Below are 18006 nucleotides of genomic sequence, written 5' to 3' on the forward strand. Positions count from 1 at the left end.
GCAAAACAGCCATGGAGAATCTAAGTGGAGGGTTTTATTGACTGCTGTAGGCATGACCTAAATTGCAGAGCGTGAGTCTGCGCTACTAATTGAGAGGCAGCATTTTTCAAATGGTGAAGTTGGGGATGGTGAGTGCAGCCAGGAATCTTCTCCCAGCTGTGTCCCACTGGCGCCACACTGCTTCAGGACCATTTGTGCCTGCCCTGAGGCATTCGTTTCTCCAGTCACAAACACAGATGATAATTTTATGAAACGAGATTTTGAATTTTTCCAGAAGACACTTGGGGTACAGCGTATAGGTAAGCTTATATTACACAGGTTGAGATATTTTAACGTGAAAGAATTTCCATGCTCTTCTATTTCAGACGGAGGGAGGACAGCTAACCCTCCTACTGTGTGGATTACAGAAACAACTACAGAACACTTGTGGGCCAAATCTGTTTCTGTGAATAAAGTTTTACTGCAGTATGGCCACGTCCGTGTGTCATTGTCAATGGCTACTTTTGCACTAAAAGAGCGGAGTGGAGTGGTTGCCTCAGAGGGAGACCACGTAGACAGTGCAGCTGGGAATCTTTGCTACCTGGCCCTTTTCAGAAAATCCATGCCAGTCCCTGATGTGGAACACAGAGGGGGTGGTTTCAGATAACCTGTTCGACTCCACACAAGCTCAAGCTGCCTTCTTTTCATGTCCAGAGATGCAAGTTTGGCAAGGAGGGAGGCTTGGTGGTCTCAGGTGTTGATGTTTGCATCTGCCTGGGGCTACATCCAGGAATATTTTAACCCTACCTTCAGTATTTGACAGTATTACCAGGGGACATTGTATCTATGAAAACACCCAACTACAAGAAAGATGATTTGGAAGAAATTGACTAGTAATGAGAATGAGGCATCACCTCAAAATGGGGGCTTCCGTGTCCATTGCCACTGGTACATTTATTTATGGGACAAGGGCAAAGGCTCTTGAGGACTCTTTACTTTCCTGTTTGGGAGAGAGAGTTAACAGGTTAAAAAGGCAATTCAGATGGGCTAACAAAACGGCACAGTGAAAACGAAAACCAAACCGAAACAGTACAATGCAGTATGCATTGAGGTTGGATATAGCTGTGTTTTATTGTTTGTTAGAGATTGGGAAAATTATTTATCTTCTGTTTCCTGGACCCCCCTCCCCTGCCCCAAATTTCTTTGTCTCCTTGATCATGTAGCTGAGGGCAGCATTCTTCTCTCGGGGTCTTATGTGACCCTTTCAGAGGCATGGGGGAGGTTTCGCTCCCCCACTCCCTGGCTCTCTGGGGCCCCAGGGTGGCTGTCCCTAGGGCATTTCTGTCCTGTCTCCCCACTCAGCCCCGCATTATTGTAACATGGGTCATTGAGGAGAGGTCCAAGTGTCACACAGATGCCACAGTGTCACTTGAAAGCTGATTACTTCTCTCTGGTTGTAGGTAGGGCTCTTTAGTTTAGAGTCATTCTTTCCCTCCATCTTTCCCCTCTTTCCTTCTCCCTACCCCTGAGAATAACGAAAAAAGCCCAAAGCTTCCTTGAATTGTGTCATTTAGAATTGCAAGCAAAAACAAGCAACCACTTAGACAGAAGTTTATTTGTTTCACAGAGCCAGAATTCCTGGATCCAAAGCTTGTATGGTGGCTTAATGGTGTCTTCAGGGACCCTGGCTCTTTCTGCTTTTCCTTTCTCCTGTCCTTAGCAGGTAGACCTTTTCCTCGTGTTCATGACCTGTGGTCTCAAGATGGCTGTGTTGCCTGCAGGTTTCAAATCTACACCCCAAGTAGAAAGAAGGAAGAAGGCAGTGAGATTTGGCCTTTTAATTCCAGAAGAGAGGACCCCCACCCCTGGACTTCTAGCTGTACCTCAATGACCAGGATCGTGGCCCATGCCCACCCTTAGCTTCAAGGGAGACTGGGAAATCAATTATATTGGCTTTTCTCCCTCAAAAAGTAGAGGGAGACAAGGGAAAAGGGGTTTGTGGATGGATTTTGCATAGCCAACCCACGATATCTGCCAAAGGTCAGATAGAAGCACTCGGAGAAAGAGCAGTAAAGCTGTTTCAAAAGACGGTATGGGTCTATAATGTCATAGGATTACAATTTGTGTAGTTTTTCTGATAGTTCAAAAACTCTGGCTGACTCAGATCATAAATTTAGTGAGAAATTGGCTTGGTGGAGTATTTGGGCATCTTCTGTGAACAAAGGAATCACCAAATCAATTAATAGTTTAATAGTGGAAATAAGATGGGGTGGTAGGAATCAAATTCCACTGTCTTAGGGAACAAACCTTTAAAGCCCTTTAGAAGAAATCTCATGAAAACAGTTGATGAATTATGTAATTTTAAGTTCTTCGTTAACTTTTGGGTAAGGCTGAATTACCCCCTACTTGCCAAAACATGCTGGAAATGCTTTATTGGCTTAATTTCGATTCCTATATGTATACGAAAGTAATAAAGCTGCATTTCTTTAAACATATTTCATAATTTAGAGCTTTCATAAATTCATGCTGGCTTTTCTTTCTAGTATGCCATAAATTAGATTCTACTGCATATCGATCATATCATTGGTAAGAATATTGAAACAGTATGAACGTTCATTTAAGGAGGAAGCTTAAGGTAGCAAAGAGTAGAGGAAATAAGGTAAAAACACTATCAGGCAGGTGGTTGCATTAATCAAAGATCGGCAGACTATGGCCCATGGGCTAAATGCAACCTGCCCTCTGTTTTTATAAATAAAGTTTTTATTGGAACAAAGACAACTCATTCCCTCACATATTGTGTGGCTGCCTTTATGCTACAGTGGTAGAATGACATGCTAGCTGTGACAGAGACTATATATCCCACAGGGTTGAAAATATTTACTATTTGGCTCTTCCCAGAAAACATTTGATAACCCCTGTATAACCAGTCATGGGTGCTTCTGTGATAGCTGAACACAGTGACTGGGTTCCACTTCCCCTCCACGTGGAAATCAATTTAATGTTTCAGTAAAAATAAAATAAAGTAAATAGGTAATTTAGCAGAAATGCATTCAGAACTCCCAGACCAGATCCACTGGGACATTTATTTTCAAATAAAAATCAACTGGTTCCATTTCTGTCTTTGGCTTCCACCAAAAGAGAGAGGCTCTCACCATGTTGACATTTTGTTCCAGCTCTGAGTCTGTAGCCAGCACCACAGGGCCCTGAGTTTGCCCTTTGCCAGCTCTGTGTCCTTGAGATGAAAGGGGTAGACTGTCTGGGGTGCATGGGCTGCAGGGTCTCTGAGTTTCCTTTCTTCACTAAGTTCTCTGATTCTGTGACAACATAGATCATTTCTTATCTAAAACACAAGGATTCTTTTTATTCACAATATCAACCCTGAATTGTCTTCTCCGTTTGGTGCATGTATTGACCAGAATGTCCAACAAATTAGGTCTGTATTAGTAAACATTTGCAACTCTTTTTGAACATACAACATTAGCTGTTTCAAAGGGACAAAAGCTAAGAGCTACAGTGCAGAAATAGCTAATACTTATTGAACATGTATTAGGTGCCAGACCCTGTTTTAAGCACTTGCTATGTATGTATTAGCTTATTTAATCTGCAGGAGCCCCGAATTAAATACTATCATTAGCTCCATTTCACAGATGAGGACACTGAGACCGCCTTCCCAAGGTCGCACCATCATTGTGTGTTCTAGCTTCAGACCCTTACTCTCAACCACTCTTTCTCCTACCTTCCCGTGGGTCAGATTTTGCATAGCAGCTATTCTCCATCTTCACTGCAATCAAGGGGGAAAACAAGTATGAGAGATGCAGGCTGGAGTTCCTAGAAATTACGGACACTTGAAAATTAGAACAAGACTTTTTTCACTTACCAGAAACTTACTCTGCGCCATCAAGATCATCCTCAAGGGTCCTCTTCTCAGCCTCTTCCTCTCCTAAGTCAGATAAAAAAAAATTTAGGACAGTAGTTCAGGCAATACAGGTTGGAAACTGGGTCATTTTTGTGAAATCATCTTTCTTTGCCAAAACGATTTTTGAATTCTTTCTCGGAATTCAAAAACAAACAAGCAAACAAACCATGTGGAACAGTCTGTGGCAGATGGTTATTTTGGCTCTAGGTGAGTTTTTGTCATTGTACTCTGGGACAGAGAACTCTTGCTTTGTATAATCATCTGTTATTTTAGCAAACTGCCAGCTAGGAAGTATTGGAGCTGTGATGGTTTAGGATGGGAATTTTTCTTTTTCCTAGAGATTAGCACAGAAACTCTCTCCATGTGAAATCTGTAGGATTTTAGATGCTGTGCTACTGTGAGTATAAACCAGAAATCTAAACAGTTCAGTTGAGGGTGGAAGAGGTGAGATGGAATTAGTTAAAGCACAAGTTAGCCCTCTTCTCCAGGTTTAGCTTCCCCTGGAAAATACAGCAGTAAGCAGCTAAACCTCAGTGCTTTGTGACCACCTAGAGGGGTGGGATAGGGAGGGTGGGAGGGAGATGCAAGAGGGAGGGGATATGGGAATATATGTATTCGTATAGCTAATTCACTTTGTTATACAGCGGAAACTAACACAACACTGTAAAGCAATTATACTCCAATAAAGATGTTAAAAAAAAAGAAAAAACAAAACAAAAAAATAAACAGCTAAACTGTGGTGTTCATTACGAGCACAAGTCCCTAATTAATTTATTTTATGTTAATTAAGTTTATAATTATATAGTAAAACATTTACTTTCTTCCTCAAGAAATTGACTGAATCTTCTGAAGGGGCTTTGTGACTGTAATTTAGGTGCAATTAGCCAGTTAAATTTAGTTAGGGTTTGGTTCATTTAGCTACTGTTGGAAGGTGTTAGATGGGAGGAAACGAGCGACGTCTCAGAGGCAAACCTGGATCTAGAGGACGTGTGTCTGGAGGCTCTCTCCTGGCCTTGGAGCAGCTGGTGCAGGTGTCTAGGACAAGGGCAAGCTGAAAATCTATCAAGGTGAGGTTTCATATTTGTTATCTATGTGTATTCCTCAGTTGTGGAACTGTAGACTCCTAGAACTGTGGATGAAGGCAAAATCCTTTTGCAAATTTGTTTTGTGGTTCTGGAAGTGAACTGAAGCCGTGGAATGGTTCTCAGATGTCTTCCACCATGGGTGTGAAATCCCTGAATCCCTGGCACTGGCCAGTCTTCAGACTCAGTGATATCACCAACCAGTGGCCACCATTTTGGCATCAAAAAGCATCTTACCTCCTGAGAGTGGTGGGAGAGGACCCTTGGCCAGCCCATTGGCTCTGGTAGCTATGGTTCGGCACAGCCCTCCTCCAGCAATCCCAGGGCTTCTAACTGAGAGGACCACCCTTTTGCAGGAGTGTGAAGATGGAAGTTTTGGGCAAAGTTCCCTTCTGGGAGTTTTTACTTTATAGCTCATAACAAAGAATTTATCTGGACCTGTGACTGAAAATGCGGTTGAAAGCAGTTGTTTGCAGTGGCTGTTGAATTGACTGTATGCAGGGTTAGAGTGTCCTGCTCATGACTGTGACTGGAAATCTGGAAAGCACTGAGGCAGGATTATTCTAGTGAGTAGCACAAGGGCATCCCAGCAACACCCCAGTGGCGGGTGGAGCAAGGGTTCATCTACTTTAAAGTCCCCTTGGTTCCTGAGGCATTTGTTTCTTGGTGGATGACAGAGGTCCTTACTTTGGATAGGAAGCTGGAGAATTTTTTGTCCTAAAGTGCTAGGCTGAATTACACAAGATAATTTTAAAAAACATTTTGGTATCCTGTTATCACAATGGAAGGTGGCTTATTACTGTGTGACTAGTGAATGAAACATATACTTACAATAAGGATTTACTGTATAGCACGGGGAACCATATTTAATACCTTATAATAACCTATAATGGAAAAGAATTTTAAAAGAATATATATATGTATACACACACATATGTATAACTGAATCACTTTGCTGTACACCTGAAATGAATACAATATTGTAAATCAACTGTAATTCATTAAAAATCATATACTTAAACGAAATATGATCACTTAGCCCCCTTCTGCCTTTGTTTTCATCTGTAAAATGGAAGTGCTAACCTTCCTTTTCATTTCACAGTAAGCAAATGATAGCCCCCTTCCCAAAAGAAGTGTGTTAAATGTGACTCATATATACTTGAAAAGGTGTAGGGAAACCAGGTTTTTATAAATTGCCATATTTATTTTGCTTACATTATTTAGTAATATTTTCAGAAATGGTGTATCTTCATTTCTGATTGGTACTTAGCTTTAATGTTCTTTGCCCCCTGTGTTTTATCAGAGTAAAACAAAACAAAACAAAACAACCACAGCAGCACAATGGCAAGATAACTTCCAATAAAGTAGAATCTATATTAGGATTTTTAAAGAGGAAACCATATCATATTGAAATTTAGAACATAAGTCCCACTCGAGAAACAAATATAGTGATGTCAACATATGCAGCAGTTCTTCCCAGTCCACAGGAGAAAATGAGAGAAGGACCCAGAGATGCAGAGACAGTAAGACATGAGAGAAGGAGAGAGAAAAAGAGAGAGAGAATATATATCCCCAAAAAGTCATTTTGACAGCCCAGAAAAACAAATCAGGAAGATGGAAAATTGGGAGATGAAAGTGAAAGACACTTGGTTACACAGCCTGGAACCAGGCAAGCATTTGTGAAGGTATCTTCCAATCTTGAGAGCTTTAAGGAAATAGTCATTAATTGGTTCAAAGTCATAGTGAGCATTTACTACAAAGTCCTAAATGGGCTCAATGAATGTGGACCAAGGTCAGGAGAGAGATTATTCCAACTGTGTTTTGTTAATCAGTGGGACAGTTTGGAATTTCTAAGGCTTGGCACTTTGTCTAAATGTCATAATTCTAGCAACTGTCTTGAGCTGAGGAAACTGTAAATGGCATGGAGAGTATTAGGTACTCATATCAACTCTAGTCATCACAATAAATTAGATTTATTTCATCTCTGTTCTAGAATGGGCAATTGAGGCAATTAATATTCTAATTCCAGTGGTAGCTTGTGAGTAAAGTTCTAGGGTCTTGAATAGTTAAACGATGGATGGTAAAGGGCCATGATTATGAAGAATGAAAGAAAAAACTTATACTCCAGTCATTCCTGCTATGCCCATGTAATTATACTCTGTCCTTTCGTCTATGTGACATTTTAAAATTGTTACAGCTTTCACATAAGGCGATGTGTTTGTCCCTCACATGTCTTTCTTTGAATGCCTCTTGTGCTTACGTAGACGGTGATTTCTGTTTTGAACTAAGAATATGTGTAGAGTTACAAGGTAAATAGCCTTTTCCTTTTAATCACTTTGACTCAGCAAAGAACTTCCTTAAGGTATGGAAAACATTCCTTAAAATAATGTCAGATGTTTGGCTATACTAAATTTTCATTAAAAGAAAAAAAACCAAGAATACATTGTTTTTCCAGTGTCTTGGTTCTAGTTGCTTCTTGGCATGGTTGCTATAATTCTTAACCAAGCTATTATATTTGGTATGCCATGTATGACATGCATACTTTATTTAAAAAGGAAAATAAACTGTGAAATCTGGTGTGTGTAAAAATGCACTCTCTTGAAAATTCAGAGTTTTCTCCATGTGTGAGTTGTACCTGAACCAAAGAAATATGAAGGGACTTTCTGTGTTACCACATGAAAGAATCAAGGCATCGAGAGGATCTCTCCATCTCTCAGATAGGGGTGTTGCCATGCCAACTCTGAGGTTGGCATATGTCCAGCTGCCGTAAGGCATTGCTGCAGGGTTAGTCAGGGTAGTGAGGTGGGATGGACTTTTTCCAAAATGAACTCTTTGAGCAAATAAAAATGTCACAACAGTGTAGACTTCCAGAACTTCGGGGTTAATTTAAGTCATGTCAGGGGTTCTGCTGGCTGCCTAAGTCTGAATGCATATAAGGCTGTGACTCTGGGATTGACTTTGCACTTTTCAAGTTTCCTATCGAGAATAGAGTGTGACCTTCATTTTATTGAAGCTTTTTGAAATGGGTCACCTACTACTCATAAGGAGCATGCAGACCATTGGCTGTGGCACCAGAATCCTGTGGGTTCTACCTGATGAGGAAACACTTTTGGAGCATAGATCCTGTTATTGGTGGCGGGAATGGGCTGGTACTCTTTTAGACTGACGAGCAGTTCTGGGATATTACCTTATAAACCTTGCTAGGGTAAGAGATGACCACTGGAATTTGAGTTGGATTCACTTCTGAAGGGTCTGATCTGGGACTTTTAACCTTTACCTACAAGAGAAGTGTCAGGTAATGTCCCACACAGGCTCACCAAGGGCAGGTGAACCACCTTCCAGACCCAAAATTCCCCATCACATCTCAGATGCTGTGGAGCAGAGGCATGTTTTATTTCTCATTCTAGTGAGATATCATCTGAGATGATGGAAGTCCTTCTGCTAATGGTGTCCTGGAGAAAAGGTACCAGAGAAAAAGGGCACGTTTGGGTGGAGGACCTCCTTCCCGCCCCGTGATCATCTCCTGTTTCTGAATTTGGGCACATCCACTTCTCTGGATGAAAGGCGGAGGCCAGAGAAGGATCTTTGAAGCCAGGCAGCTTGCTGTGTGTGCCTGCAGCAGCCATGGAGGCAGAGCTGTGGTCTGGGGGCAGGAACCAGGGCAGCTGGAGGTAATGTCATTGCCTGCGGGGCTGGGCAGTGAGGAGGGAGTGATGCAGCAGCAACACATGAGAGAGGGAACCGTTGCAGCATGGGGGAGCGGCCGCACAAACTAGACTCCTTGAAGAGCCACAGGTAAGTCCTCAGGACGTGGCCTCTGGCAGTTTCACCTTGTCTGCACCAGATCATTGGATGGCACCCCACCTCCCAAGATGTCCCTTGCCAGACAGCACAAAGGCCTTTGTTTCTGAGCCCGTTCTCAGGCAAATTTGGATAATTCATGTTTATTGCTGTCAGTTCGTGGGGATTATCAACTCCACTTCTCTTTGTTTTGCCTCCTGGAATACTTGGTGCTTAGCTGTTTCATTATCTTGTGCACTTTGCTAATTTAAATGGAGATGAGATTTATGAGGTACCTCTATTCAGGTGAAGGTAATTTGTTAGACCTTCCTCTGCTTTACTGGAACCATTAGTGGGTCTGACTTTTCAGCTTTGCAATAATAAGCAGAGACACTGGGCACTCCAAAGACACCCCAATAGTTGCTTCCTTAGCAAGCATCCTAAGTATTAATAATCTTCAAACTCTGTTTCTGAAGTGTGGCTTGGAGTGCCTAATGAAAAAGCGGTGCTCCAGGACAAATTTTATTTTTACCTACTCTCTTCTTTGAAGGATCAGCTTAAACTTGGACGTGGATTTGTGGTACTGCTCTGAGACCTTATTATCTCCATGTTCACTTTCCAATAACTGGGGTTACCCTCTTTACATGCTCCCAAGTGTATCAACAGCAATGCTTTTCCTTTAAGTCCTCCTCCTCCTGCTCTTCCTTCTTCCATCTCCTACTTTCATCTTCATTACTGTCACTATCTTCATCACCACCCTCATCATCATTACCACTGTCATCATCATTACCACCACCATCACCACCTCCATTATCATCATCACCACCACCATCACCACCACCACCTCCATCACCATTACCACCATCTTTATCACCACCTCCATCACCATTACCACCATCACTATCACCACCTCCATCATCATCACCACCATCATTATCACCACCTCCATCATCATTATCACCATCATCATCACCATCATCATCACCACCATCCCCACCATCATCACCACCTCCATTCTCATCCTCACTACCATCATCACCACCACCACCACCTCCATCATCATTCCCACCATCACTATCACCACCTCCATCATCATCACCATCATCATCACCACCATCACCACCATCATCACCACCTCCATTATCATCATCACTACCATCATCACCACCACCACCACCTCCATCATCATTACCACCATCACTATCACCACCTCCATCATCATTATCACCATCATCATCACCATCATCATCACCACCATCACCACCATCATCACCACCTCCATTATCATCATCACTACCATCATCACCACCACCACCACCTCCATCATCATTACCACCATCACTATCACCACCTCCATCATCATTATCACCATCATCATCACCATCATCATCACCACCATCACCACCATCATCACCACCTCCATTATCATCATCACTACCATCATCACCACCACCACCACCTCCATCATCATTACCACCATCATTATCACCACCTCCCTCATCACCACCATCATTATCACCACCTCCATCATCATTACCACCACCACCATCATCATCACCACCACCACCATCATCACCAACCGACAGGCTCTGGCTGACCCATGTCCACTTCTTTTCTGTTGCTTCTGTTATGCATTATTTACTTTTCTAGAAATTTATTTCCAGATCCATTTTGGTCTGTGGGCAGTGGTTTCACCCACAACTGAGCAGAGCTGAGCAACTTCCTTTGTGTGTGTTTGAGGTTCTTGCTGGTTTCCATAGTTATAGGTTAATTGAGCAATAGGTTTTGTGTCATTTGTTTCCTGTTTGGACACTAGACTGTAGTACTCTGGCTTCAGGTACTAAGAAGAATCACTGTCTGGAGTATTTTGGCAAAAACAAATCTAGACACAAATTTATATTTGTGACAGCAGCAAGTACATGGTCTTCTATAATGAAATTGATAATGCCATGCTTATGCACTGAATGTTTGAGTCATTGGTGAGTGTCTGGTCTGAGAATCATGAAGCAATGTCTTTAAGAAGATATCATTTCACCTTACAAAGAGCTACCCTATAGATTTTGCAATATATGTTTATTGTCATAAGCCAGAAAGCAAGACACACCGCACAGGAGAACAATAGATTGATTCGAGTTTCTCACTGTGGTTGTAGTGAAAGCCTTCTGAGTATTTTAATGCCCCTGAAACCACAGGCTTTATCTTTTTTTTCCCTATTCTGCCTACAGCACTTTTAGGTGATTCCCCAGATAACGGCAATGGCCTGGGTCTTTGGATAAACTCCCCATCCTATGTGAAGTCCCTGACATGGTAGTGCTTGTGGCCTTGGACACTTTTCACCAGGCCACTTTTCATAAGGCCCTGCTGATCAGATCACATCCTCCTTAGAATCATTGAATTTTAATTGTGCAGTGGCTTTTGCTTTCCTTACATATTCGAGCTTTGCCAAGAACTTTGTGTTTCCTGCTTTAATTTTCAGCTCATAACTAAACTTCATTTTGCAAAGTCAAACCAGAGCTTTAAAAGCTATGCTGACTATCCTCAGCCATTTGCTTTAGTTTTTGGCCTCCAGCTAACAAATGGACAACAGCTTCCTTTTTTCCATTCCCACACCCCATAATTTTGATCATCATGAGAATTAGAATGAACTAAGTCTAGCCCTTTTTCCCCAGGAGCTTAAAATGCTTCAGGAGGAACTCACTGGGTGTTCTTGTGTCTAAGTCTGCAAGCTTCAGTACACTTCTGACCAAATGTGTGATTTTGTACAGGAAGTTTGAAGTGATTTGATTAACCCAGTTACCAATGAGAAGCAGTGGACCCTACATTGTATTGTCTCCTCTCCTCTCTTCCATTTTGGTTCTGTTATCAAGTCCATCAAAGTTCTCCAATAAAACTCAGAGTTTAGATATTACTATGCTAAAACTTAAAATGCATTCTGTCCTTGGTAGCATGCGAGGCAGCGTAGGGCATAGCAGATGTGGAGACGTGCTCTCTCTGCCCTCCTGTGCTTAATGTCTGGGATGCAGGAAAGTAAACAGAAAAGAAATATGAGTTTAGCAAAAGTACAAAAGAAGAACATGTGAATGAATGGAAGAGAATGCCAGCGAAGTTAAGAGGGGGAGAAATAAATTCTCGTAGGAGACGGCTTTTACAGTGGATCCTCAAGAATGGTGAAGGCTTGCTTGGTGGAAGGAGATCTTAGGAGACGTGATGGTGTGTAGACAAAAGGAACATCCTTAAGGAAGCAAAAGGGGTGTTTGAAGAATGGTCAAGCAACTTTTGGAATGAGTGCAGAGAAGAAAGTACCAGGACCTAAACTTACCTATCGGGAAATTTCCGCCACAGGTGTAGGTGATACCATTTTAAAAGATGGACTGACCATCCAGAGGTTTAGATATCAGCTCTCACTCTGTTCCTGGGTGACCTTGGACATATCACAACAGCCATTCGGGCTGAGTCACCTATAAAATAAAATTGAAAAAGCATGACAGCGAGGGCTAGTTGATGCAACAACCAACAGATATTAAATGTTCCACAGATGTCAAGTTAGGACAATCGGGCTTTAAGCCCAGGTGCTGAAATAAAACGGAATTGCACCTGGCTCAAGTCTAACATTGTGAAGGAAACCTTTTGCCCCCACCATTTCCTAGGTTCCTAATACTATGAGAACACAGGAGTATATTCTCTGATTTTTACCTGGTAAACATTTTCCAGAAGTCTCTGGGGACATTTGCTTTGCTTTGCTTTCCAATGAAGGTGAGCTGCTATCCTGGCACCCTAGCCACCATCCTGTCTCCAAAGTGGCACCGTGCCCTGCAGACACCAAGCTGGCCGTTCTCTACTTCTCCAAAGACAAATGTGATAAGATTTGCTTTTTTAGATTGCAGCTGCATCTTTCTTCCGCTCCCTTCACATCCTTTCGACTCAGCAGTTTTCCTTTTTGCTCCAGATAAATTGCTGTTAATTTAAATGTACTGCAGATCCTTGCCATTTTATGGCTGATTGCTTCTGAGTAATAGGAGGAAAATGTGTGCACGTTTGAATGTAAAGAAATCTAAATGAGTCGGAAGCCAATGGCAAAGAAAGCACAGTGCTTCACTGACCTTCAGCCCTCCCAGTCCTTCCCTTTGGAGAGGTCAATGAGCAGATCCGGAATCAGCAAATAGCAGAGACACATCCGGGTTTTTCTTCTCTGCTTTCAACCTTACATCACATTTCTCATTCAGCACCTGCTTTATACTTGTTCTTACTTAGCTCAACTAAGTGTAAGCAGTGGTGGCAGAGTTTCTCTAGAGTTGTTTTTGATAAAGGAGCTGTTGTCACGATAACTACCGTACACCATCGGAATTCTGCAAACGCTTCATAATGTCACATTGTCAAAATATCTATATTTCAGGCTCAGAAGCTAGACAGCTCATTTGGCTGCTAAACCCACAAGATGTTCAGCCATTTGTTGTGGTCTAAAAACTTTCCCCCTCACTAGGAGAAAATAATTATCTATTGTTTTATATCATTCTGTGGCCCCTTTTGTGAGTTTCTTATAACATGAGAGGGCATAAGTCATAAGATCCCGGTAGGTAAATTGGGGCCCTAATTGAATTTTACTGTCAACCCCTTGGAAACATGAAGCATTGGATGCATTTCCTTATAAATAGTCAAGTCTTTAAATCAAACTAATTTTTCATGAGATGGTGGCGTATCTTAAGTGTATCAACAGTATGTGAAAATCAAGGGTATGGAGAGGAGGCTGACGTGCCTTCCTTGAGGTGAGGGGTGGTATAAGTGATGCTTTGAACAGAGACGCTGCATGTTGCTTATCATTGTAACAAGTTGGCTTTTCCTCAAGAAAGTCATCGAGTGTGTTTTTAGGGTGGCTTCACTTGCTTTTCTTGCATGGGTGTGTGGAGCTGAGATGTGTGTCTCTGAGAAGGGTACAAAGGCAAAGCAGAAGAAGGTTAAAGAGCGACACGACATCAGCCTAGTTGGGGAAGATGCTGTTGCAGCCTGAGTGGATGGCAGTCCGAGAGAGCTTGCATTTAGCCAAGCAAATTGTGTCTCCCAACTGGAATAATTAAAGAGCCTGTAGTGGAGGTTGGGGAGGTTCATGACAGAAGAAAGTGGCAAATAGAAGCAAAGGAAGAGCGGCCTGGCTCCGATTAAACACTCTGACATCCGTACACTTTTCAAGTTCCTGTACCATAACCCCAGTGGAAATAAGATTTTCATTAGCAGTTTAATCTGTTCTGTTATTTTCATCAAATAAACCCTTCAGAATTGCATGTGCAGAGAAACTGGTATATTGAATCAACAAATCATTTCGTTTGGGGGTGATGTCTTCTATTTGTATCACCAAGTGTTTCCTGTTTTGGCAAACTTGGCATCCTCAAATTAATCCACTTGTTTCAGTGGGAAGGAATTTGAGATCCACCCTCTTAAAACCTGGAAGGGTAGCTCAGGTGTTTGGTTAGTTCATTTGGTATGCTCGAGCTATGTGCCCACTGTGTACTTGCTAAATTCTCAGTGCTTTGTGGGAGATTAAATCCGTAAACGATGTTTGGCCTCTGTCCCCAGTTATTTTCCTGAGACTTGGGGGGGGGCGGGAGAGAGAAATGCCATGGAAATTAAGCTCTGTGGACTCTTTTAGTGTTGTAGTAAATGATGATACAGATTAGTGATGGTAATGACAGCTCTGGAGGCAGATGACACCAGCCCTCGGCAGACCAAACACCAGGTTGAGGAAGATCGAGAGTCTGGAGGGTAGGGTTTAGAAGCATCTTCCAAAGCTGAACTTTAAAACGTCTTGGAAATATCTTGGGGTCTCTACTATGATGTCATCTATTTTGTCACTTAGGAATCTGATGAAGATTCATGCACATTACCCACAGAATTCTATGTGATAGACCCTTCCCTGTTCCTGCTGGGTTTTCATAGGCAAGCTCACAGAGAGTTTGTCCCTCCACATAAGGTCATGGCAGGGTAGCTATAGCATCAGAGCGCCTGGGTCAGAACCTGAGCTCCATCACACACTAGCTGTCTAACCTTGAGCAAGCTGCTTCACTCTCTGGGCCTCAGTTTTCTCACCAGTAAAGAGAGTACAATAATAGAACCTATCTCCTAGGGTTACAGTGGCATTAAAAGGGCTGATTTGGCAAAGAGCTTAGAAGACAGCCCCACAGAAAGTAGATTAGCTTTTACCTGTTGTGTAAGTTGTTCCCTCATCTTTCTCCATCTGTGGCCAATGAAGTATTTGAAGTCAAGGAATCCATTTTCTTTATTTTTGCACCATGCATTACAGTGTCTACTATTTGGTCAGTTCTCAGTAAATGTTTGTAGAATGAATTGATGTTAAGTATTATATATGTTTTATATATTATATGTACTAGACACTATATGTCTTATATTGTGTAAGTAATGTATATACATACAATATACTTCATGTTGTATACCATATGCTATGTAATAGATTATATATATGTGCCATAGGTATGGTATGGTACTTAAATATAGGCAGTTAATTATTTAATAGTAGGATTTCTGAAAAAGAATATAAATATTCATGTGGGCTCAATATTGTACTGGTTAAAGCCAGCCAGTTCTCTGATATGGCTGAGTAATTAATCAGTTATTTTAGAAATAACTTGGTTTTATAGGCGGGAAAAGAAAATGAGAATTTGGGTAGATATTTGTTGTTGAATTTTATTTTTTTCCCTATATATAAAAATTATTCAGGAGTCATCTTATGTTGTGCACAGATTTCTCCTCCTTAAATTAAGATGTTAACATCTGATACAGTTGTGGGTGGAAGGAACCGTGTGCAGAAATCCTTTGCATTTCTTTCCTGTGTTTCATGTGCCACGTAAAATCAGTCTTAAGTTTAAAACTAAGTTGCTCGGTAACGAGACTCCCATTTTCTCCTGATTTCTGTTTTGTAATTATATTGTATTTATGTTTTCAAGCATATTCCATGTTGTGTCTTAATTTTGATTTTTATTTATTATGTTCTTTTAATAGTGACTGTACTTGCATGTTAATTTCCATTGATTTTTCTTTTGAGCATGACTTATGTTTTATTTTGTGTTTCTTTTAGGTTTTGTTTTGTTTCATAAGATCCCACTGGATGGGTAGCTGAAATAAAGGAAAAGACAGAGAAGGGGGCTGTGGTGCTTGTTGGTTGATGCTGCCTTGTAAGCTGGACTCTTGGGGCTGGCATTGGCTTCTCCCGGGAAGTGCCACTGATCTGGGGTTTTCTGGTAGATGTGGGTGGTGTTTGCAGGAGATACTGCACGAAGCCTGCAGGTGCTGTGAGCTGTGAATGGGGGACACCAATGCAGAGACAGCTCACAGGCAGCTAAGAAAGTCAAGATAACATCTTAAATTAATGCTTCTCTTTTGTTCTCACAATCGTTCAAATACAAAATGGAAATGAAATGCCATTGGATTGTGCTTCTCTTTGGAAAGGTGTGCTGTTTGACCATACTGGAATTGTATTGATTTTCAATGTTTCTGTTTATTAAAGGTGAACTGTAAAGTTTAAAAAACTCTAAATTTAGGGACAGGTGTAAGTACACACTAAACAGTCTAATCTCCATTTAACATGAATTTTAGCATTGTTTTCTGCTGTTGTTTAATCAGTACTGAATTCAGAAAGTTTCACTTTCCCACCTAGAATGCAGTGACTAAAAGAGTTAAGGGCATATCCACCATCGCTGTGGGGACTCGGGGGTATCCCTGAGAGGTTCTTTCCTTCACTGGTCGTGAAGGTCCAGAGCCACGCAGTCAACAGTAACGATTTCCTTAAAGTTTATCACCAGGCAAAAAAAAAAAAAAAGAAAAGAAAAAGCTATTTGGTCAGGGGCTGTGGATTTCAGTTAGTCATAGTCAGTTCCAGAAAAAGAGTGAAATATATGCATATGGTGCATATGTCCTTTTATTTGACCTCTGTGATCCACCTGCTTTTTAGAAGTTTGCCGAGTAAGAAGGCCGCAGCATCTCATGCTGTTCCCATGACAGAAGTGCAGCTTTTCTACTCTGAAAAGGCCTGTGAGCAGAATGGCTGGCCTGCTGTGAGCAGGAGACTATATTCTAAGAAGCCTAGTCCCCCTACAACGTACTACACTCTGCTGGGTTTTCCTGGGCTGGACGGTTCTTCCTGACCCGAGCAGCACAGAGGTGGCAGGTCGCTAATGAATATGTGCTTTATAATGTCCAGCTTCAATGCTGCAAGGGCAGCCTTAGAGCTACAGAATCCTGCATCTCTGCCTTAGTCTTATGTGGACAACTGTCTCACGCACTTGGCCTTCACGGTGGCCTTTGTACGCTTTGCTTAGTGTGCAGCAGGCAGGATCCCTGTCCTGAAGTGAGGTTTGGCTGCCCTGCCCCGCTTCACACCTTTCTTGTTAGGGGAACTTCAGAGCCAGGCCTGGAGCATTTTGTTTGAAAACACAATTGGCTCTGACTGTGAGCGTCTGCATATAGATGCCACAGCTGAACTGGAAACTTACTGACGTTTTCAAAAAGCCTTTTTTGGAGGGGAGATGGTTACTAAAGTTTTGCAGTTCAGCTTTAAGGTTTTATAGTTTTTTTAACTAGTCCAACATGTTTGGAAACATTGTTTTGAATCCTGTGTAACCAAGGCATTAATCTCAATAAACCAGGATCCATTTAGGCACCGCTTGATATAAAAAGGTTATGCGTGATGAATATTTTATACTCTGTCTTTTACATTAGCCACTAAGTATGTTATTGCTTGATGCAGACATTTCACGGAGTCCTATGGATTACAGCATTTGACTTGGCTATTCTATACCCACTCCTGAAAGAAGGGCGGTTTCTCCAAAGCATAAACAGGCTGCTGTTCTCAGAAGTTGTCTTTCCAAAAAGATATTTGAGTGTGAGGGCAGCTGACCCTGCGTATGGGGAGGTCTCAATATTCTCTGAATTCCCATTTTCTTGCTCACTGTTGAATGACTGTTCCTGTCACTACTTAGATTTTGATCTTTCCCCAAAGTGTTGATTTACAAAAAGGCCAGCTAATTGTAGAAATCCTGCCCCCTGAAAGAAAAATGAAGTTCAAACTGAGAGCCAAGCAGAGGCTGTCAGGACGGCAAGAGTTCTTAAATATCGGCCATTTGGTACAATTTTTTTTAAAGCTTTTATGTTATTCCGTGGAGCTATAAAAAGGCAGTGAACACTTTAAGGACTATTTTAGAAGTATCCCAGACCCTAAAAAAAAAAAAAAAAAAAAAAAAATTT

The 18006-nt window shown here is 41.7% G+C and overlaps 1 protein-coding gene across 3 annotated transcripts in view; it reads left to right on the forward strand.

Annotated features, from left to right (window-relative positions):
- The window catches only part of NTRK2 (neurotrophic receptor tyrosine kinase 2), a 367950-nt gene that overhangs the window by 129078 nt on the left and 220866 nt on the right, over positions 1–18006 (forward strand). The window contains exon 13 of one of the 3 annotated variants that reach the window (XM_024753834.1): positions 15842–16567. The exons of the other annotated variants lie outside the window; for them this stretch is intronic. Within the exon in view, the coding sequence (XP_024609602.1) occupies positions 15842–15879 (38 nt within the window). The 3' untranslated portion in view covers positions 15880–16567. Of the gene's footprint in view, positions 1–15841; positions 16568–18006 lie in introns of those variants that run through there. 3 annotated transcript variants of the gene reach the window in all.

Source organism: Neophocaena asiaeorientalis, unplaced genomic scaffold, assembly GCF_003031525.2.
Source record: "Neophocaena asiaeorientalis asiaeorientalis breed wild unplaced genomic scaffold, Neophocaena_asiaeorientalis_V1.1 scaffold220, whole genome shotgun sequence".
NCBI classification, from domain to species: Eukaryota; Metazoa; Chordata; class Mammalia; order Artiodactyla; family Phocoenidae; genus Neophocaena; species Neophocaena asiaeorientalis.